Genomic DNA, 24,137 nt, shown 5'->3' on the forward strand with positions numbered 1-24,137 from the left:
TTACTAGTTCAATATTACATAGCCTACACAATTACATTAGTTAATTTAAATTCAACTACAAAGAGTAACTGCCCTTATAATGATCTAACTGCATAATGCATAATGTGTGTATATGCTTAAAAGTATAAGAACAGTGTGAAATGTTAAACAGATAACCCAGGATTCTCTTAAACTGGGGTTTAAAATAACCCAGGGTTAACGTTTTCCAGTGTGATGAGCCCTGAGTGTACAGTTTCAAGCAATATTTTAATAATTTGTAAAACATCCATGTCTGGTCATCTCAGATATAAAAATTAGGATTGTGTGTTTTGGGGAGTTTTGCATTATGATACGAGTGCATAATAGCATGATATTTTTTACTTCCCTATGGCATTTGAGATTGGTTGGACCCGGATCGAAGTGCATGACATCAGATTTAAGCCTATCGATGAGTTATGAGTTGGTATATTTTTTCAGATGCCCATCATTAAGTTTAATTTATTAGCCAGAGAAGTTTATTCTGCTAAAATATTTAACCTGCCAAATAAAGTAGGTAAATAGTTTTAATGTAAAGATGTATTTCAAGCATGGAATTATTATGCCCACATAAGTCCTCCTATGAGGGTCCCATATTATCATCCCACATGGTCAAACATATATGTGACCCATATAGTGAAACCCACATGTGACACACATATAATGGAACCCATGCTTAGATAGGACCCACATATCAATATTGGCTGGGCTGTTGGTTGCAATTTCCAATATCACCGCTAGATGCCGCTAAAATTAAGACACACCACCTTTAAATTATGTTACAAATGTAATTCGCTCAAAAACTTTACTTTAGCTATAATTTAACTATGATATATTAAGGGTAGGTCCTAGGTGTAGGCTATACGTATTTTAAAAGTATCCAAAATGTCAAGTTTGCTCAAAAAGTCAAAGATGCAGTAGAATTTGATATATCTATATAAACTACTCTACTAAAAAATATTATTTGAACCGTAAAATTTCGAATTTCGCACGCTTGTCTTTTAGGGTGGCCTTGAGTGCTGCATGGATGACGTATTTTTGTAGGCCAACCTGAAAGTTTGCAGGACATTGCTTCTCTCGCCAGAAAGCCCATATTTTTTTACCATAGACTTTTGGATTTCGCAAAAAATAAGCTCTGTATTTAACAAAGGTTAAAGACACTTGCACGTTTTGTTCAAAAAAATAATTTACACAGATGAAGACAAATTTTATGAATTTTGAATGCGTTTACAAGAAATATAAAAAGCGTATTGAAATTTCATAAAAGGTGTATTATTCTGTAAAGAACTTGTTGGACAGAAAGTGTCTCATAAACTTTAATCGAACACAGTGCTTATTTTTTATGCGATAATTCAAAAGTCTGTGGGAAAAAAATGAATGGGCTTGTATGCGAGGGAACCAGTATGCCGCTAACTTCCGGTTGGCCTATAATACGTCATCCCTGCGGCACTCGTGGTGGTCGTTCGCATAGATATACATAATAAAAGCTAGATGTCTGACAGCGCGGACGAGACGTCTAGCCATTATTATGTATATCTATGGTCATTCCTTGTAGTCTTTCAGAACACAACTCCAAACAACTCAATGCTAGAGCAGGACGCCAATGTAACATGATAAAAAGTTTGAAAGACAGATATAGATATAAAGTACCCAAACATAATTTTCAAATGTACATTCCTTTGGCTGAAACATAGAAAGGAAAATCTAAAGCAGAAGGCTTAATTCGCCGGAGGTTGGATATGAAGGCTGCATACGTCACCAAGTTTATTTCAGTTAACTAAGCATTATATTCGCAAGTCATAAGCATATTACAAAAAATACGATTAGCTAAGAATAATAGTAAACTTTATAATTGTTAATATTCTAAAATAAGACTTTTTACGTGCAGCATACAAATGCAACCACCGAAGCATACAGCCAGGCTTCCGTTTGAGAAACGGCCTGTATATCACCGGTAATAAAAGGGTTCTGTACTTCCGGTACGTCAGTTAGCCGCCGTGCACTGATTCAGGTTGTCGAGAGGCAATTTATTTCAAAGGTGTTTACTAGTAACAGAAGTGTAACTGTCGCGTGGACAAGAGGAGGAGCCGAGGACGATCTCTCATCTGCGCCGCGGTGGAAAGATCCACTGGCTTTAACAGTCACTCAAGGACGAGATAAAAACAGGCTGCCCTGCCCATTAGGACGCTTAACGTTAGTCCAAAAACTAACTTGCTCCTCGCTGGACATTGTGTTGTTTATCGCAATATTGACATCTCATTACCTCAATCAATAAACACTTCCGCACTCGGGAGGTAAACCGCATTCGGGAAGCAGCAGAATATCGGCCTTGACCATCATGTTGTTGCGTAAAGTTAGTCAGAGTTCTGCGATTTGCGGCACTGTCCTCCGTCTACAGCCAGCTATAACAGGGTGAGAGGCTTTCTTTTCATTTGGACCCAGATCAATTTATCATTATATTTACGTGTTTTATAATGTTAATGTTAATGTTTGAGGCCGCAGCTTTATAAAGGCAAAATATCTGCGATTTGCATTGATAGGCTACATATGCGCACAAGGCAAATACAATATTGTAGTTTTGTGTAATATTATAATAATTAATAAACTTGATCTGCTTTTTTAGATCGCAGCGCCAAACTGGAGCCTTGACGTCGCAACATGCGCGTCTTTACGCGAGCCAAGCCGCAGAGGTGAGATATATCACAAATTCACTGTTTTTCTTCACTCAAAAGTTATGGCACAAAGCTAATACAAGTGCACTGTGGGAAGTACTGTCACAACAAGCCCATGTATCTGATCATATCCCTGGCACAAAACAGGTGCTTGGAGACAGTCATCTATGTAAATCTGGAGTAAAGTTCACCTCCAGTTCACATGACTTGCGTTGGTGTTTGGCTCTGTGCCACGTGGTGTTACATATTATCATGCAAATATTGCCACGCTTTATACAAAAATCTGTTAGGTGGTATACTAGAAAATTTAAAACTGTTGTTTTGTGTGTGTAAGGTGAAACATTCGGAAGGTTATGTGATCCTTGTCAGTGCACTCTGCCCTACTTGGCAGCCTTTCTAGTCAAGCAATGTCACATTGTCCATGTTTCCATTGCTTACACCTTGGGCCCCTGTCAGAAAGGAGGTTAAAGTGCATCTATTTCATTGCTAAAAATAACGTTATTTTGTGTATTTGGTATAATAATACCAAATGGTATACTGCTTTCCTCAAACGCTCTGATTTTGTACAAAACTCATGGATTCAAAAAGCGCTGTGTCCCTGATTAACCAGATAATCTGTACGTTGTGATTGGCCTGAATACCTCTGACGTCAGACGGAAATTTGATGCTCCTTACCATGTTTGAAAGATTCGCTCACAATGCAATGCTGACAGGAGTTAACTTATAGACATTGCTAATGTGTCGTCGTAATGACGTACTCCCAGCGTTGAACGCAAAGTATTTTAGGAATTCACGGCTCAAACATACAGGCGCCATACTTCTTTGCATGGAGGAGAGAATGCCATGTTCAATAGCCATCTACCTGCTGTGTTATATACTGCAATAGTCGTTCTCATGATAGAAGTGGCATAAAGCTTAAGAACGGAATATCCTATTATTGTTTGCCAGCGTGGAAAAATAATAGTACAAGCCATGTTTCAGAGGTGACAAAAAAGGCGAAGAATGGCATGGATAGCAGCAGTAGGGAGGCCCCAGATAAAATAAGTTTTATTTATAAAGGCATAGAACCAGTTTATTTGTAGTGCCTTGAGATATGTTTGGTAATTGTACCTGAATGAATTAAAAATTAATTTGGTATATTTCAGATCAATATATTTGTTTTCCTTAATTTTATTTTACACTAACTTTATTCTCATCTAAATTATAAATATATATTTTTTTGTATAACATAAAACTACCATTAAAACACATTTGAGAGCGAGAGAGATTTTGGTTGGGTGATGTGTTACAGTTTGACAAAAGCACAATGCTGTGTTTTATTGCGAGTGTACACACATATAAACACTGCATTTTGAATGATGTCCTGTATGAACAAATGATGGAGTATGTTGTCATGTTTCCACTTTTCTATCGTATCCGCTCCTCTCACACACACTCTTACATATCTCATCTTTGCATTAGGATTTAGTTTTAGGCGGTATTGTCTGACAATGTTGTCTAAAGCCCGCTTTTGTAGATTATTCTGTTTTTCAAGCTAATTTTTCATTATTTTTATGCCAGAACACTAGCCTGCTATGCCAGCCCATGTAAACAGGCCAAACATACCCATAATTCTTTGCATTCTGACCGGTAAAAAATGATCTTGACAGTTTTTTTCATGTCCATTTACAACCCTAGGATTTGCGTGTCCATATTGCACCAAAATGCAACACTGCACTTCCTTCACTCCGCAGTTACACACTCGTGAAATTGATTATAGGATGAACGGTTATCAACATAATAAAAATACAGGAACAGAGGTGTAAAAAGTACTCAAAAATGTTACTCAAGTGAAAGTACAAGTACTGAGTGTAAATTTTACTCAATTAAAAGTAAAAGTATCTGGCCAGAATTATACTTGAGTAAAAGAAAAAGTAACACATTAAAATTGTACTTGAGTATTAAAAAAGTAAAAGTAACAGGAAAAATTTAAACTAGAGATTCTTGTTTAACCTTTTAATCTCTAAAAACATGAAGTGAATGCACCACATACAGGTTTTTATCCTGCTTTACAACTGTTTGTATTTAATTGTATTTCATTATCAAAATATAAAACGACCTAATTTCAGTATGCAACATGCTACTCGAATTTAACTAAAGCAGAAGCTGATTTTCAAAATTGAGAATCAAGCATCTCACAGACAGCCAGTGCAGAAAGAGTTGTATTAGTTCTTGTTATTACTGTCAGTCCAAATCTGATTTTGGTGCATATTCGATTGGAACCCAATCACATTTAGAATGTGTGAACGGCTAAAAACCACATGAAATCTGTTTTTTTCTTTTCTGTTTCAAGCTATATCTAGAGGTGGTTTGAAATACTTTTCAAATTACATTTCCAGAAATACATTTAAGTCTGACCGCTCTGATCGTATTTTTGTAGCTTTTAGGTTACGTCATGCTGTTGCGTCACGTAAAATGTAAACACGATTGTTGTGCCAGTGTGATGTCATTGCCATAGAAACAGTGCAGATAATCCAGAAAATGGCAAAACCCTACAGGACGCACAGATCGGATCTTAACAGTTGTGATACACAATGTGGACAGTGAGTCTGTCCAGTCAGACATGCAACAAAATCAGTTTTGGACGGACAGCGTGAACAAGGTCTTAGTCTTGATAGAGAGGCTGCAAATAGCAGGGAATGTGAGCAGAGACTTCCTGGTGTCTGAAACTCAGGCCAGATATCCATCCAACTCTTTGCTGGCTTAATGTGTTGTCGGTTTCAAAGAAGCAAAAAAATCTTTATCTGACAAGCCCATTCGCGAGTCTCTAGCCCTTTCTCGGGCCGAGATATGGTCAACCCTTCCCGGATTTTTCCTTGGCCTTAGCTCAGGTACCTTAAGTCCAGGGCGTTCGCCCTTCAGGTCCCTTATCCTACCCAAGAGGGCCTTTACAACAAGCCACCCACGAGTCTCTAGCCCTTTCCCCGGCCGAGATACGGTGGTCCTTTCCCCGATTTTTTCCACGTCTGTAGCTCGGGCACCTTAAGTCCCCTCGGGTATAAGCGACCCAAAGGCATCCAAGCTACAGTCGTGGGAAAATCAGGGGAATGACCGCTGTATCTCAGCCGGGGAAAGGGTTAGCGTCAGGGTTGGCTCGTTTGAAAGGCCCTCTCAGGATAAGGGACGCCAAGGGCGAATGCCTAGGACTTAAAGCGACCAAGCCACGGACGTTTGAAATTCAGGAGACCGTCGGCTACAGAAAGGGTTAGAGAGTCGGGGGTTGGCTCGTTGAAAAGGCCCACTCGGGTAAGATAAGGGACCCGAAGGGCGAACACCCCGGACTGAAGGTGCCTGAGCTACGACCCTATGAATTTCAGGGAGTGGCACGCTGTTTCTCGGCCAAGGAAAATAAATAACTGTCCGTCAGCACAATTCAATTGGTTTGGTAAGAATAAGGGAAAATAGAATAAAGTGATCTCTAAAAAATAAGTACTTTTTGACTGTAAATAAAATTGTAAGGAGTAAAAAGTACTTTTTTTTCTTAAAAAATGTAATGAAGTAAAAGTAAAAGTACTGATTTTAAATTGTACTCAAGTAAAGTAAAAATCCCCAAAAATAATACTTAAGTACAGTAATCAAGTAAAATTACTCAAGTACTTTACACCTCTGTACAGGAAGTACATCTCGACTATGACGTCACATATGGTGTTATGTTGAGATTGGCCTGTTTCCAGCGGTCTTTTGCATGCATGAGGTTTACATAAAAATTTGGAAAAAAATGCGTTTGAGGCTCATTATATGTCATTACCATATACAGAGCTCTTATTATTCATCTATGCCTACATAAATAATTTTTTTTAATTATATGGCACTTTTAATCAAGTCAAATAGAAACTCATTTATTTTGTAAATGTTCTTATCCTAAATGTGCTCATTTTGTAAAATAAAACAAATTTCCATTCATGAAATTAAACCTATATTAGCTAAATTAGCCTGATATCAGTTATTGTGAAGTTGAGAGTAGTTTATGAAAGACATTACTATATTCAGACAAAATTTGCATGTGTGTGTTATAGATAAATTTTGGATACAAATGTGTAAATAAACCGATGGCATGCTTTCTTTCTCTTAAAAAGGCTGTGTTGGACAAGACTGAAGTCGGCAGTGATGCAAAGACCACCGAGAAGGTGACAACAAAGGCCCTCAATGTGGTATGTGTCTGTTGCTGCATCTTATGCTGCATGCACATTCTTTACCCTTGTTTTATTTAGAACGAAATTCAAAAATACATTTCAAACCTCAAAATATTTTCTATTCATGAGATATTTGCTTATGTGTTTTACATGGCCATTTTTACATGGCTTTGTTAGTAGCGGATGCAAGAAAAACTTCACAGTTCTTTTCTTTTAGGAGTCACAGTCGTTTGCTGCAAACATGTTCAAAGGGCAAATCAGTACTTCCCAGGTGTTCCCCTTTCCTTCAGGTAAGTCCAAACTCTGTTTATTTACTTTTTTGCTGCGACTATAAATATTTCAGATAAACTGACTCTATAAATGACCGCGCGTCGTTCGTTGCTAAATGTTACATAAAATGCTAAAGACCAAAGTGAGTAAATATTGTATTTAGCTTAAGAAATCTTGAAAGTATTAGTTTTAGGTTTTGTATCATCAATTTCAGATATTTATATTGTGTTTTGCAATGATGTGAAATTAAAATGTAGGTTGTACAATACATGTTTATTTAATCACTCATGTAGTGCTAAATGAAGAGCAGGCTCAGTTCCTCAAAGAGTTGGTTGGACCATGCAGTAGGTTTTTTGAGGTAAGTCTGACATAAGGTTTCTGACACAATCATTTATTTGCGGCATTGTTTCATAAGTTTATTAAATATGCATTTGCTCATCGTTAAAAATTCACAAGCAAGCCCAAATATTACATTTGAGCCCTTCACCTTCTTCCCAATGTGTGCATGGGTGTTACTAGGAAGTGAATGACCCCATGAAGAATGATGCTTTGGAGAAAGTGGAGGACCACACCATGGAAGGCCTAAAGGAGATGGGAGCTTTTGGTCTGCAAGTTCCTGCAGAATTGGGTGGTGTGGGACTCACCAACACGCAGGTAAAAGATACAGAAATGTTACAAGAGTAACAAAAGGAGAAGAGAATAGAAACAAAAATCTTTTTTTTTTTTACCGTTTTGTTTTTGCGTATGCCTATATGTATGTTTGTATGTATTTTGTGTGTATTGTATTCTTAATTGCTTGTATGTAAAGCTCCTTGAGAAGTTACTTTAAAGCGCTATATAAAATTATTATTATTATTATGTATATTTTCGAACATTCTGTTGATAGATTTGTTAGTATCACTCTCAAGCACAAACTTCAAAACAGACAAAGAAAAAGAAATACAAATGGAGCTCTGACAAACTTGTTCTTGGTCTGTTAACAGTATGCCAGGCTGGTAGAGATTGTGGGAATGCATGACCTGGGTGTGGGTATCACTTTGGGTGCCCATCAGTCCATTGGTTTCAAGGGCATCCTGCTGTTCGGTAACCCCCAGCAGAAAGAGAAGTACCTTCCAAAGCTGGCCAGTGGTGAGTGAGCTTCACTATATTTTAAACCTTAAAATAAACAATTTTTCAATAATCATAACATTTGGCTGCTTTACAGAGTTAAAGATTCTGTGTTGGGAATGGATCAGTCAATGTATTTGTTCATATTGTCATTCTTTATTTCTGCATACACAGTAGACATATAATCATATATATTGTCCTGCATGGCCTATATAGGAGAAAATATTGCTGCCTTCTGTCTTACTGAACCAGCGAGTGGATCTGATGCAGCCTCTATTAAAACCACCGCAGTTCGCTCCCCCTGCGGCCAATACTTCACCCTAAATGGAAGCAAGATCTGGATCAGGTGTGTCATCCTAACATCTAACGATTTTGTATTGAACCCTACTACGGTAGGCTACCCTATTGTAACCCCTGAAGCTTTCTTGAATTCTGTGGATAAAACCTTGGTTATTAGAGCCCAAATAGCGCCTCCAGTTCCATGTTGCTTTCCAGTTTTTTGGGCAATTCCTGTCTCTTTCATTCAGCTGTCTGATATGGTTTTGAATTCTGTTGCCAGCCGCCATAATAAACAGAGTATTTTCTGCTAGCCTTAAGCATAATGGGACCCTGACATTTAATTGCAGTTGTTACAATTTTATTATTACCATTCATATCTAAAATTATTGTAGATCTATTCACAGCTCTGTCCCTATCTGACTTATTGTAACATGTTTGATAAATTTCAATGACATCCCGTGGTCCTTGGACTCCTTGGAGATGGGGACATTTTAAGTCTTAAGATCACTCTATCCTGTGAAATTGTCTTGAGACAGTAGTGGGTATCCAGGGGTCTACTCATTTCTTAAAGAGAGAACATTTGTAGATAATAATGGTAAGCACATTTCATCCTTAAAGTGCCCATCTTATGACTGCTTTTCCACAAGTTATATAGGTGTATGAGTTCCATAAAGCATGTTTCAAAAGTTGTTTGCTCGAAATAACTTGTAGGAAAAGATTGTTACCCATCTCTAGTAGCCTCTGTTTCAGGGCAGTTCAGATTGTGCCGTTTTGAGCTAGTCTTACATATTTATGAGCTGCTGCTCCTTTGATCACGCCCCACTACTAACGTCATGTGCCCGTGCGCATGCTCAGTGGTATCGTGAGCAGTACAGACCATACTGTGTTATTATTTTATATATTATTATTAACGGTTTATGTTGCCAACAGACAAATCATGCAGAAAAGTATCACTAATAAGTACACTACAGGAGAAGAAACTCATGACACACAATGATTCCAGAGTAAATTGTGATGTTTCGTTAGCAGTCACAACAATAAACTCGTTTTCCCTGGACAATGCTAACATATTCCCATTAAAAAACATTTTCAAGCGCATTATTTTCGCAAATTACAGAAATTAAGACCCGGCGGGGGATGTATACTGCTTGTGGACCGCGTGCTAATTGCTAGAAGCTAGCGGGAGGTCCGGACCGTTCGGGGGTTAGCCTCGTCAGAAAAGCCGGGGCGGTAAGGCCCGGTCTCGGTGTGTCAAACTCATCATGACACACAAAATTCCAGCGTAAATTGTGATGTAGCAGTCTGAATAATACACTCGTTTTCCCTGGACCATACTAACATATTCCCGTTATAAACATTTTCAAACGTATTATTTTCGCAAATTACAGAAATTAAGACCTGGCGGGGGATGTATACTGCTTGTGGACCGCGTGCTAATTGCTAGAAGCTAGCGGGAGGTCCGGACCGTGTATATATCTATGCGGACCGTAAAGTTATTAAGAGGCTCGCCTCGTCAGAAAAGCCGGGGCGTACGGTCTCGGTTAGTTTGGCAAAAAGCTTTTAGCTCTAGCATCATAAATGTAGTATTTTGTGACAGAAGATGACAACATGCAAAATATAACGTGACTTCTTACCTTTGTGATGAAACAACGCGATCGCGAATCGAATCCAGTCTGTTTCAGATGTGTGAATGATCCATGAAAGTCCAATAAAATACATCCAATTACCATTTTTGTCCACAAATGCTTATAATCCGTGAAATATAGATACATAGTCTGTTGTTTACATCAGATTTCGTATGAAGGTCTTATCGCCTACAATCTGAGGACTGTTTGCGTCGTAACACACTGTATATAAGATACTCCGGGTTCCAATAATCACGCGTTAAAACTTTGTTTTTAAAAGTAGGCGGGAGTATAATCCATAATATCCAAATAGCGCTGTTATTTCCGTGAGAGATGATAACAGCACAGAGGGTCTCATTCAAGTGACTGCTCTATGCTCTCTAGCTACCTGGTGGGTGGAGACCTGCGAGTGGGGTGGTGGGCGGGAAAATTCAAACTGAATGTGACGAAACTTTTTGTTACGTCACAACGGAGCTGAGTTTGAACTCCCGCAATCTGAGACTCAAGGCAGAGGACATTCAGAAACCTGTATCTCACTCAAAACAGCATGGATGGATTTTTTTCCGAGTTTGTATGCGTGTGGGAGCATCAGAGACACAAATGAACACCCCAAAACCCAGAAAAAGTGAGTTTTTCATAATACGGGCACTTTAAAACTGATAACATGTGGGTTGCTTCTGTTTCTTGTTCTCGGTTAAAAACTTATGGCGACCAAGCTTTTGCAGTTGCGGCCCACAGTTTGTGAAATGTACTTTCAATTACTGTGAAAGCCTCTCCCACTTTGGCCACATTTAAATCTGGATTGAAGACACATTTTTTTCTCCTTAGCCTGATGTTGCCCGAGACATCATTTTTTACATTTTGTGGTAGTTTTACTTAAGTTACCCAGTTAAAAACAGATTTTTAATGCAATAAAACTAAATGCCTCTTTACAAGTGCACAGCACTTTGGTACAACACTTGTTGTTTTAAATGTGCTTTATAAATAACCTCTGAACTTAAAGCTAATAAAACACAGTAACAGAAGACACCCATAACAAATTTGTGGCCACCAGGGGGCATCACTACTTAATGTAATTCATAATGATACATGTCTGCTTGCACATGCTTACTCATAAAATGTTTATAGATCTATCAGCATCTTATCAGAGGTACCTATGTATTTATTCATGTAATGATGTGTCTCATTTGTGTACTATGCATTTAGTGCTTGCAACTCATAATTGCAAATTAATAATGATGCACTATAAAACAGCTCATACTCTATTTAAAGAACCTAGTGTGAACATTGAGCATGTCATCACTACTAGTGCTTATTTTAAGTATCTTTATGTATAATAATTGCCGATTGGTGAAAAATTCTATTGCAGGAGGGATCTTTCTAAGAAGTAGGTTAGATACAGCCTATATTAGAAGTAGCATGTGGTCTTGTTTGAAATAGGCAGAATGAGCTAGTTAAAAATGTTTGTGAGACAGTTTGATGGGAAATGAATCAGCAAACTAGAAGCATGATCGTAAATATATCGGTGTTTGTACTTGTATGACCCTTTTATTAACTGTCAACACTCTCTAAGACCCAAGTAAATGCAATTTTTGTATAGAATGTGCAGTATCTTTTAAAGAAATAGTTCACCAAAAAATTTACATTTTCTCCTAATTACCTCATCTCAGATGTACTGTATATGACTTTTTAACCCTCTGAGGTCTAAGGGGTTTTTAGGACCCAGGGAAAGTTTTAACCAGCACTGAAATTTTTTTTAGTTGCTTAAAAACACAATAATGGCAAAAGTCTCATAACACATTGTTCATGTACATAAATGTTTATGCATGCTTTTTGAAAAAGCTAAATTTTTAAGTCACTGATAAAAGTCAACTAAACATGTTTTCACAAGTCTTTTTAAAACAGGATCTAGTAGTCTAGAGTTTTATTTCTTTAAAATGATATGAAAATCGTTCTGCCTTAAGAATTTTGTGTATAAATGCTGCTTTATCTTCTTATATGGTACTTAGAATGTCGATGCCCCTTAAAGGGAGACTCCACTTTTTTTTTAAATAGGCTCATTTTTCAGCCCCCTTTGAGTTAAACATTTGATTCTTACCGTTTTGGCCGATCTCCAGCTCTGGCGGTAACAATTTTAGCATAGCTTAGCACAATCCATTGATTCTGATTAGACCATTAGCATCAAGCTCAAAAACGCATGACTGCAGGAGGCGCAATGATATTACGTAGTGCCCGAAAATAGTCCCCTGCTATTGAAAGACACCAAGGGGCTGTTTTCGGGTGCAGCCATGTTACGGCAGCAAAGATCTTGATTATTACGCCAGAATGTGAGTATAGTTCCTAGCCATATCTGCCTAGAAAATCGCAACTTTTAATTTTCCATTGGTCTTAGTACATGATGTAACTACAGAAGAGTCAAGTTTTAAATAGGAAAAATATCGGAACTCTTTGGTTATTTTTGAGTGCGATGCTAATGGTCTAATCAGATTCAATGGATTATGCTAAGCTATGCTAAAAGTGGTAGCGCCAGACCCGGAGATCGGCTGAATGGATTCCAAAACTGTAAAAATCAAATGTTTAACTCTAGAGGAGCTGGGAATAAGCCTATTTTCTTTTTTTTTTTTTAAGTGGAGTGTACCTTTTAAAAGCACATGCACCCATCATAAAAGTAATTTAAACAACCCCCAGTGAGTTAATACATGTAAACTATGATTGGCAGCAAGTCGTTAACCTCGAATCTCATGACTAGCTGTTGTATGATATTTAATCGCGAGATCTCTTTTTAATCATATTCTTCTATTAGAATTATATAAGATCATAACTAAATGTTATATAAGACTGCTAATAGCAGGTTCTCTGTGTCTTTCTTAGTAATGGAGGCATTGCTGAGATTTTCACTGTGTTTGCGAAAACTCCCGTAAAGGATGAGAAGACCGGGGAGATTAAAGACAAAATTACTGCGTTCGTCGTGGAGAGGAGCTTTGGAGGTGTCACACAGTTAGTGTTGTTTTTTTGCTTGCTTGCATCCTTCTTATCATATCTGTGATTAGTAATGTTATGAGTTGATAAATAAACCCTTTTTTCTCTTTGAACTCAGTTTTTTGACTCTTGACCTCTCTGTGAATCTTTCAGTGGTCCTCCTGAGAAAAAAATGGGCATTAAAGCGTCAAACACGGCAGAGGTTTATTTCGAGAATGTGCGTGTCCCTGCGGACTGTGTGCTGGGAGAGGTTGGTGGTGGATTCAAAGTGGCCATGAACATCCTCAACAACGGACGCTTCGGGATGGCTGCGGCCCTCTCCGGAACCATGAAGGGCGTTATTGCAAAAGCGGTGTGTATGTTTGCTAAAGTGCATGCGAGCAGGTGCGTCTTGTTTGCGAGATGTTTGTCGGGTTCAGCATGCAATTCTGATCAGAGTTTTTCTTCTATTTCGTTTCCTCTTATCTCGCCTCGTTTGTCTAGTATGCTGTTTTGTAAGCGCCAATTTAAGGCCACATCCTCCCCCCCCTTGCTAACACTTGTGTCATCCTCACTTCCTCTACTTAACATGCAGGGAAATTCCTCTGCACGGTTTGCGCTGTCCCCGTGCTTTGCGGTAAGCGAGCTGGTGTTGGCACGTGTTCACCTTGCCTCTATCGTTTCGACTTTTCACCACCTCTTTTTTTTATTATTGACACAGCTGATAAGCAATGTTTGTTTGGCTCATGTTTTCAGAGACTGGTTATTTGATAGATGTTAACTCTCATGTCGTGGTGTCTGCTGTGTGTGTTCAGCACTCTGTAGGGAGGAGGAGATTTCTCAACAGTTTTGGGGCTTTCTGTTTCTGTGTCTATGCTAAACCAGGAAGCAGACAGTGTTGTTTTCTTTATCCACTCTTACATCTGCCATGTGTCTTCAGTAAATGCCTTGTAAGCTGGTTTTAGACCAGAACATGTAGCAGGTTCATAAGTGGAAAAAATTCAAATAGAGGATGGCGTTTGATACAGAATGATTCAGAAATGCATATAGTTTCTTAGTGTTGTTTCATAAACATTTCCTTTCACCTATTACTTATCCTAATTGATAATTTCACTAAAAAGCATTTCAAAATGCCTTACTCGATCCAAAACCCTAACTTGTTTAGTTCGATAGGTGTTTGATTGTGTTTTTTTTTTTTACAGGTTGACCATGCAGCTAACCGGACCCAGTTTGGAAACAAGATTCATAACTATGGTGCCATTCAAGAAAAGATAGCCAGAATGGCTATGCTTCAGTACGTGACCGAGGTGAGCTTGGTTAACCTGTAAATTTCAGGTGCACAGACTACATCATTATGCAGTCAGGGTGCATACATGAGTCCTCCTCATGATGAACCACTTTTGTCTCAAGCTTATTAGTTTCTCTTTCAATTAACAGACTCCTGTTCCTCAGAAACATGATGAGTCAGTCCTTTAAGGAAAAGTACCAAAAGACAAACAATGACTAAACCTTGTGACTGACTTTATTAAAATATATTTGCATTGTAGGTCCAATGACATGCAGCTGTCATAAAATCGTCCCTAAACTACAAATAGTAAGAATCATTTATGTATAAAAAAATAATTAAATGTACATTTGTTTATAGCGATTCTCAGAGTGTACACTGTTGCAAAGCAGTTTTACAAAGGGACAACATTTAGAATACACATAAAACAACAATTCAGAAAATTCAATATGTATAGATCAGTTTATAGTCCAGCGCTGGTGTCATCTGAAGTCATATTTGGTCCTATTTGTAGTATCTCTATCTTATTTGAATTTAAAAGAAAGAAGTTACTGGTCATAATGTGTCTTTTGCGCATTCAGCCAATTTAGATAGTTTACACTTATCATCCGGTCTTAATGTGATGTATAACTGAATATCGTCTGCATAGCAGGGGATAGCTGATTCCTAGCCTTCTAATAATATGTCCAAGGGGCAGCATATGTTTTGAAAATAACAAAGGCCCTAAGACACGTCCTTGTGGTATCCCTATTTTACTTGCATTAGGTTTGATGATTAACTAAAACAAATTTTTTTCACTCATTTTATGCAGTCCAAAACAAATATTATGGCATCATGCACAGGGCGAAGTTACTGAGGGGGCATGTGAAATTGTTAATAGGGCATAAGTTTTCACAGTTTCACACAGTGCTTGCAAGCAGCACATTACCGGCACACAGCTAAACCACAGCTGTCTGTGCTCCGACAGTACAACAATTGCACATTTGTTTTACTGTTAATGTGGCTTGTAGCTTACATCTGTAATGTAATGTTTTCAGTTAAAATAACAAAAATCAATTGTTGAGTAAACGCAGAATACCCTGATTTGCAATGGTAAGCTTATAATATTTGTAATTAGTTTTTTAATTTTCATTTATTCAGAAGAATCGCGATATATGGTTTGATATGGCTTTATTGGTATATATTTTTAAGATGAACTTCTAAGTCGTGTTGATGTTTAATGACAGATCCACTCTGATGCAGTGATCACGACGTGAGATTCATCTGTGCAGAGTAGCAGATCGAAACACAATGCACGTACAGAAAAATTATTTCTTAGATAACTATATATATATATATATATATATATATATATATATATATATATATATATATATATATATATTTTTTATATATATATATATATATATTTTTTATATATATATATATATTTTTTTTATATATATATATATATTTTTATATATATATATATATATATTTTTATATATATATATATATATTTTTATATATATATATATATATATTTTTATATATATATATATATATATATATTTTTATATATATATATATATATATATTTTTATATATATATATATATATTTTTTTATATATATATATATATATATTTTTATATATATATATATATATATATATATATATATATATATATATATATTTTTATATATATTTTTATATATATATTTTTATATATATTTTTATATTTTTTTTTATATATATTTTTATATATTTTTATATATATATATATATATATATATATATATATATATATATATATATATATATATATATATATATATATATATATTATATATATTTATTTATATATTTATATATATATATTTTTTTTTATATATATATATTTTTATATTTATATATATTTATATATATTTGGGCATAGATTAATCTAGATTAATCTCATACAAAATAAAAGTACTTTTTTGCATAATATATGAGTTTGTGCTGTGTGCAAATATTATAAATAAATAAATATATATTACACAAATGTAAATGTTTCTTAAATACATACATGAATGTATATATATACACACAGCACAAACTCGTATGTTATGCAAAAAATTACTTCTATTTTGTATGAGATTAATTTATGCCCAGCACTTAATATATATATTAAACAGCTGTTCTTTGTGGTGAAATTGCGCTAGTTTAAAATCATTCTAGTTAACGACTAATTTGTTATGAAGAAGTATGTCACGTGATGTATCAACATGGCGAATGTAGTACGTCTAAATTCATTCATACCATCTATATTCATTTTATATAGTACCTATTGTTTTAACGGCCAAAGAATAGGTGCTTCATCTGATTCAGTACCTGCTGTCACAGTATGCGCCGCAGCCTTTGATTTGTTTCATCCACGTTATTTCTACGGTCTTTCTGGTCAATGGTCAATGTAGTGTGATATGGAGCCTTTATCTTTATTTGTTTGTCTGGAGTTTATAAAGAAAGATAAGGGTTCAGGGGAGAGTTACATGATGTAATCGTATTCACCTGCAACCTATAACCTACACAGCATGGTAAATGCTTATGTTGTATATGTAGTTTAATGATTATAAAGATTTTGTGATAAAATTAATCTTAAATATAGTATGGCACTTTAGCCACATGGGGCTCTGTATGCAATGTGAATGTGCCAAACTGTTTACACGGGTGCTAAGATGTGTTGCTTGTTTGTGTGGTGTGAGACAGGCATAACAAAGTTTAAAAATAGTGTGATGATATGACTATACAACCTTTTAAGAAACCAAGTGTCACAGATTCGGCAGTGAATATCCTCAGTAACTCCTGCTGTTCTTTCTTTTTGAATTTTGTGGTTAGATGATCACGTTCAAACCATGCCTAATTTAAAGCACACTAATTTTAATTTTACAGACTGTGTGTTGTTATTGTACCCACCCACCTTGAGAAATAAAGTAGCTCATCATTGACAAAAGATGACATCTTATATAAAAGTGAACTATTCTTATTTTACCATGAATCTAATGAGACCATAAATACAATGAAACTGAGGGGGCAGTGCCCTCATCTGCCCCCTCATTCTACTTGGGTCTGATCATACCGATAATTTGAAATGTCATTGGTTCTTCCCACTCACTTACATTATATAGGCTCCCAGAAAGTGCACATTTTTAGTGTTCAGCTAAAAAAGAAAGTCACACAAATCTGAAATGGCATGAGATGAGCAAATGATACATTTTGTTTTGGAGTGAACCATTCATTTTGGCAGAGTTTATAATATTCAAATTCTATAAACTTTGCTTATGTTTGCTTAAGCTTTGTTAATGTTTATAACATGAAGTCACACAAAAAAGTTGTGTAAGTGGTTAAGCAGCTTAAGCAAACTTTATAATATGCATATTTGCATACATTTGCTTCAGTCATGTTTGTACTATTCAATAATATCAGAATCACTCAGTGTAGGAGTCGCTCAGAAATATGTTGTGTCAGTGGAGGGCTAAAGAAAGAAAGCTTATTTTGTATTGAGATGATCTTGCATCTTTGTCTAATGGAAAACACGGATTTTATGGACTGTGCAGATTTCAGTGCTCTTTATGGTTTAGAGGAAGTGGAAGCTCTCCTCTTTTTTGGGGGGGGGGGGGGTCTGAATGTTTACCCTCATGTGACCCAGTCTAAAAATACAAATAAATGTTTTTATCCATATCCACTTTTCATTACAGCGGTTTTGTTCTTCAAAGTTTCACAATGATGGCTTTCAATAGCTTAAATAACATTGCACAAGCAAAACTAAGATCATGGGTTTAATCGCCAGTGAATGCATGTACTGATAAAATGCAAAAATCCTGAATTCGCTTTGAATGTATTAATGTATTTAAATAGTTTCACCTTTTTGTTTTTTTTCATACACTCAGTCCATGGCATACATGGTCAGTGGGAACATGGACAGCGGAGCCACAGAGTTCCAGATTGAGGCGGCCATTAGTAAAATCTTTGCATCAGTAAGTATATACATATTGTGTATATATAGATATTAGGGATGCATAATGATTAATCGCGATTAATCTATAGCAGAATAAAAGTTTTTGTTTACATCATATATTTGTGTGAACTGTGTATAAAAACTGGACTGTAAAAATAAATGCACACAAATGTATGTATTTAAGAAATGTTTACATCTGTATACACATTTGTATATTTATGTATAATTTATATTAAATACAAATACTTAATATATAAATATATATTTTTTCTTAAGATTATACATGCATATGTGTGCATATTTATTTATTTATTTATTTATACATAATTATTACACACCGTTCACACACATATATAATGTAAACAAAAACTTTTATTCTGCTATAGATCAGATCAGATTTTTATTCTGCGATTTATCATTATGCATCCTAAATAGATATTGTGTATATAGATTATTATGTCTAGGTTCAGTAATTTTACTTTAATGGCAATGAAAAGGTTATTATTCAGTTATTGAACTGCCTTATTTTCACAAGTGTCACTTTAGTCATTTCATTGGCATTTAACAAATTGGATTTTCACTGCAAAACCTTCTAAGTACATGGAAAACAATTCCCTTCTTAAATGTCTCTAGTAACTCTTCACTGTCTTTACTCAATAAAGGTAAAAGTTTCAAAAATCTTATCAATATCCTAATATGTTAACCTTTTTAAACTGGGTAAAATAACTTTTGCACCTTATCGTACCCACACTTTTGTTCATCCAATTCTTTTTTCATGCACTTAGAGGTCTTTGCAGAAAAATCAACATGGCTTTGAGCAGATTCTGCCACCAATGCTGTATTTCTGAATGCCTTGAGGCCAGGATTAAGTGGATTTGAATAGTCGAAAATATTTGATAAACATATACATTCAAAAGCATTTGGTTAATGTTAATATCTAATTTTTGACCTTGTGACGTAAGAGTAAATTTTTTTTATTGAAATTGAGCTGATAAATAAGCTTTCCATTGATGTATGGTTTGTTTAGATGTTTAGATAGGGAGACAACTATGCCAAAAATCTAAATATTAAGAACACGGCAGCCGGTGACTTCTCTTCTGAGGTCCGAGGATTCAAAATATGTGTTTGGAGTGTCGTGTGTTGCTCATCATGTCAAAATATGCGTTGCCTCATGTGAACCATGTGATTCATGCCTCTTCTCAAAATACATGCCAGCTGCACACGCGACAAAAGAACGCTCACGTTCACAAAATACTCGCTAGACACTAACTTAATGGTGAACTCTCATTACGCATGAGATTAAGCAAGTATCTGGCAAACATGAGCGTCTCTTATATCATAATCCCTTTAGTCTGCAGCAGGCACTTATTTTGACAAGACGCATGATGCACGTGGTTCACATGACGCGCCAATCACATATTTTGCCACACACGATGGCAAAATACATGTTGTGACGAACCTTGCATTGTGGGCCCACCAAAAAAAGAAGTCCCCGTCCACCGCTGATTGAGAAAATCGCTTTTTAAGTCCATATTCAACACATGTTACTAATGATAAAAAAATGATACATTTATGGTATGAAATTTTTAAAATATCTTCATGGAACATGATCTTTATTTAATATCCTAATGATTTTTGGCATTTAATTTTTTTAATAAATTTGACCCATGCAATGTATTGTTGGCTATTGGCTACAAATGTACTCTTCTACTTAAAACTGGTTTTGTTGTCCAGTGTCAACATCTGAGCTCTTCATGTAACTTCAAGGTTAAACTACTCAAATGCTCCTAATTAAAATGTAATTATCAAATACTAGGTATAGACTCACCATTTATCTTGATTCTCCTCTAGGAAGCAGCTTGGATGGTGACAGATGAATGCATTCAGGTTATGGGCGGAATGGGATTCATGAAGGTCAGTGTTTTTCAGAAGGATTGCATTGCAAAGTTTGTGCACGTGCTGCATATGCATAAATCAAAAACCATCAGAAACTGTCGCACTTAATGTTTAAATTTGGCACACTAATGTTGCAGCTAGATGATTTGGCAGATATGTGTGTTAAACAGTGAATGCGCTGTGACTCAAAGTGTGCACATTCAGAAACGCATGCGGTGCGGGCAATCATCCCACTAAAGAAATAAATGTTCTGTCTCGGGGGTGGTGGAAAACCTGGAGGTGTCTTGCAAAACTAGTAGCAACGTGCTTGGTTAGAAAGGGGAGGTCACCAGACAAAACCATATGCCACTTAATTGTTTTGTTGGTTCAGTCAGAATGTCACTAAATAATTGCCATGAAGTGGTTGTTTTAGTCATAAGCCTGTGACTAAAATCTGTATTCCTCTGGTTTGAGACACACGCGCAAAATATGCAGATGCAAACATTTGCTGCTGGCTACAAATCAAGATTAACTGATTTTCAGAGAAGAGTCTCATCAGTTCTTCTTCCTTTTGTTTTGGTGGTTTCTAAACATTCAGATCAGAAAAACATATTTCCCCATATTTGCCTAGACACTTTCTGTGCTTTATTCACATACATTGATGTTTCAGAAAGTTTGAAATCACTAACGCAAATATATTGTTTTTCTGTAAAATAATTATACTGGCATATGACTTAAATTCTACTTTAGAGAACTGAGTCTTCTTGCATTATCATAGTGAAAGTTTTGTAATGTACTATTTTGGTTCTCAAGAAACCAGTCTTATTATTAGCATAGAAAAAAATAGTTGTATGTCTTATTGAAGTGTGTGAAACACAAAACATACTTTTTCGGTGTCTTAAAGAGATAGTTCACCTAAAAATTTTAATTCTCATTCACATGTTGTTACAAATCTGCATAAGTTTCTTTGTTCTGAATAAAATGAAGGAAGATATTTTGAGTTCCATTCATTTCCATAGTAGAGAAAAATACAATTGAAGTGAATGGGGCACACAAACTATTTGATTGTGTACATTCCTCAAAATATCTTCATTCGTGTTCATCAGAAGATTCATTACATCATTACTTTATGACCAGACCAGACAACTATATATAAAGATTTGAGTCCAAAACGCAATAAACGCCATTTTTGAAAAAAATGAGTTACTGCCAGAATCAGTATTATATCAGGTCAGTATTAAAAAGTAAATTCTTAATTTGACGCAAAATCCATTATCCGCCATGTTATTCTGTCATCTTTTCTCCCTTTTTTTCCAAAATGCAATAAACGCCACTCCCCCTTTTCTACAGAATGCCATAAATCCACTCCACAGATTGCAGCGCACCATTCCACGCAATGTAAACAAACAATGGCGGCGCGCTGAGTACACTGAATCCTAGTTTTCCTCATCTACTATGTACTTCCTTGATCAGCAAACAAACAAAAACAAAATTATACTTTAATGGCATTGATAAACCTGTGATGGTGTTCTGTGACGGGAAAGAAACATAAGCCATCAACATCTAATAATTTACGCAAGAGACGGGTGCTTGTTTGCCCGGGCCGACAGCATCAAGTTTCTGTCATGATAACACATTGACCCCAGGGGATCTTATGAAAAACTTTCCATAATTTTACTCAAAGTCAATGAAAATCGAGCAGGACCAAAACATTTTACAGCTGATCGCTGTGAAAAACGTTAAGCCACGACGTCAAGTATAACCGCAGCAATGACAGTGTTCTTAATATGACAAAGTAAGTGTTTTGATTAATGACATTAATGTTTATATTTTTAATTAGTGTATAACACTAGTCAACTAAATGAATATAACATGGCAAAGATGAATGCACATTTATATAGGCCATTGATTCAATAGATTTATAGCATTTTGAATAAAAACTTGTCATGGATTTATTGCATTTTGTGGAAAAAATAATCAGTTTTTATAATAAATCTTTAAAAATCAAGTTATGGATTTGAATTTTTTATGTTTTTATAACCTAAAGATGCTATGTGAAAGTTTGTAACAGAAAATAGTGGTTTTCATCTTGTCACTTTCTTGGTATAGAAAACATGTTTTTACCGAAATTTGTCAAAATGGATTTATTCCGTTTTGGAACCAAACTCTTCATATATAGTACTGTGCAAAAGTCTTAGGCCACCATGCCAGAATTAGATTTGTTGTTTTTGCAATGTCATAGTGATCATATATAATTGTTTCTTAGTCTCTTTAAAATAATACATCTCGAAAATACAGGAAATGTGTAGGTAGTATTAAAAACTGTATAAAAATGTAAACTGATGTGTAAGTTTTTAGGGTAAACACCACTTGAGCAATAATAATATTAATACATTATTTAGTCCTAAAAATTTATTTTTGGTACATATTTTCTGTTTGTATCTTAATAAAATGGATTGAAAAATAAATATGGATGGACATTAAAAGTTCAAAAACAAGAAGTCTGGTGGTGTTGGCCTAACGGCGCATTCACGCGGGGCGTAAGCGTTGACGCTTAACCGAAGGCTTGTCTGAAGCGTGGCCAACAGCCAATCATAGTGGCCGCTACACATGCTTCGTTCTTCCATAAACGTAATTGGCTGGCTCTGCCTAGGTTATTTGCATAAGGCGATCTGATTGGCTGACACACGCATTGCCGCTTGAAAAGTTGAGAAATGTTCACGAGCAACGGCAGTGACGCGGCGCCGACGGATCCACAATTCAGTTCGCCAACACTTGACGTCACCCATTAAAAGTGAATGGGAAGCGTCAACGCTTACGCCCCGTGTGAATGCGCCGTAAGACTTTTGCACAGTACTGTGTATATATAAATACTGGCAAATATGAGGAAATAATTTGTGACCCTGTCTGTGAAAACCAGTCATTGATTTTACATTGATTGTAATCTTTGACATGGCCTTACTCAGTAAATCACAAAAACATTTAACACACGCAGTCATATTTAATGCACAAAACTACTTAACAACTGGATGGTAAATGATAAGATAACAGCATTATAGAAGGATAAATCTGAATGTGAAGTGAGATAGTCGAAACCAGTCTCACGGAGTTGCGTATAAATAGCACAAAGTGTGAAAATCGTGCAATACATACGGCAAATTCCAATTTGGCATGCATATGATACGCCAGTCTTTCCAATTCACTTAAACGGCGCATCTTTTTTGTTGTTTTATTTAGTGGTTTCTCAATGTTTTTGCTTTTTTTTATCATTTTCGCTTGGGTTTAGGGTTACAACAACTTTTTGTTATATAAAAATGACTAACCCAAACCCCAATTCTAACCCCAACTCCAGGCGACAACTCCAGGCATCCTTAAGCAAATTTGAAATCTAACCCTAAACCCAAGCGAAAAGGGTTGAAAAAATTGAGAAACCACTAAATAAAACGACAAAAAAAGATGCGCCGTTTAAATGAATGGGAAGGACTGGCGTATCATATGCATGCCACATTGGAATTTGGCATATGTATTGCACGATTTTCACACTTCATGCTATTTATACGCATCTACATAAGACTGGGTAGGATAGTCAGCTGTTGTGTGTTCATCAAAATAAAAAAATCTATTATACAGGTTTATAACAACATGAGGAAAAGTAAGATGACAGAATTTTTATTTTTGGGTGAACTATCCCTTTAAGGGCAGTTTCCCAGACAGGGCGTATCCTAGTCCCAGACTAAAATACATGTTTGAGCTGCCTTACTTCTGTGCAAAATGTTTTCAAATTATCTTAACATATATCAGTGGCATTTTTTTTTTCTCAAGATGCACACCAGTATTGTTTTTTGTAAGGTATGTTTGTAAAAACTACTTAAATGTCCTAATATAACTCTGGCCTAGTCCTGA

General features: G+C 35.9%; 1 protein-coding gene across 1 annotated transcript in view; it reads left to right on the plus strand.

Moving 5' to 3' along the window:
• The first annotated feature begins 1,981 nt into the window (after positions 1 to 1,981).
• acadvl (acyl-CoA dehydrogenase very long chain) overlaps positions 1,982 to 24,137 on the plus strand; it is a 29,960-nt gene continuing 7,804 nt past the window's right edge. Inside the window, exons 1-13 of the mRNA XM_065248579.2 lie at positions 1,982 to 2,427; positions 2,639 to 2,705; positions 6,803 to 6,877; positions 7,077 to 7,149; positions 7,423 to 7,487; positions 7,649 to 7,783; positions 8,113 to 8,257; positions 8,453 to 8,582; positions 13,012 to 13,137; positions 13,273 to 13,471; positions 14,301 to 14,405; positions 18,292 to 18,378; positions 20,211 to 20,273. Coding sequence (XP_065104651.1) covers positions 2,354 to 2,427; positions 2,639 to 2,705; positions 6,803 to 6,877; positions 7,077 to 7,149; positions 7,423 to 7,487; positions 7,649 to 7,783; positions 8,113 to 8,257; positions 8,453 to 8,582; positions 13,012 to 13,137; positions 13,273 to 13,471; positions 14,301 to 14,405; positions 18,292 to 18,378; positions 20,211 to 20,273 — 1,344 coding nt within the window. The 5' untranslated portion in view covers positions 1,982 to 2,353. The remainder of the gene's footprint in view (positions 2,428 to 2,638; positions 2,706 to 6,802; positions 6,878 to 7,076; positions 7,150 to 7,422; positions 7,488 to 7,648; positions 7,784 to 8,112; positions 8,258 to 8,452; positions 8,583 to 13,011; positions 13,138 to 13,272; positions 13,472 to 14,300; positions 14,406 to 18,291; positions 18,379 to 20,210; positions 20,274 to 24,137) is intronic.

This window comes from Paramisgurnus dabryanus, chromosome 2 (assembly GCF_030506205.2).
Source record: "Paramisgurnus dabryanus chromosome 2, PD_genome_1.1, whole genome shotgun sequence".
NCBI classification, from domain to species: Eukaryota; Metazoa; Chordata; class Actinopteri; order Cypriniformes; family Cobitidae; genus Paramisgurnus; species Paramisgurnus dabryanus.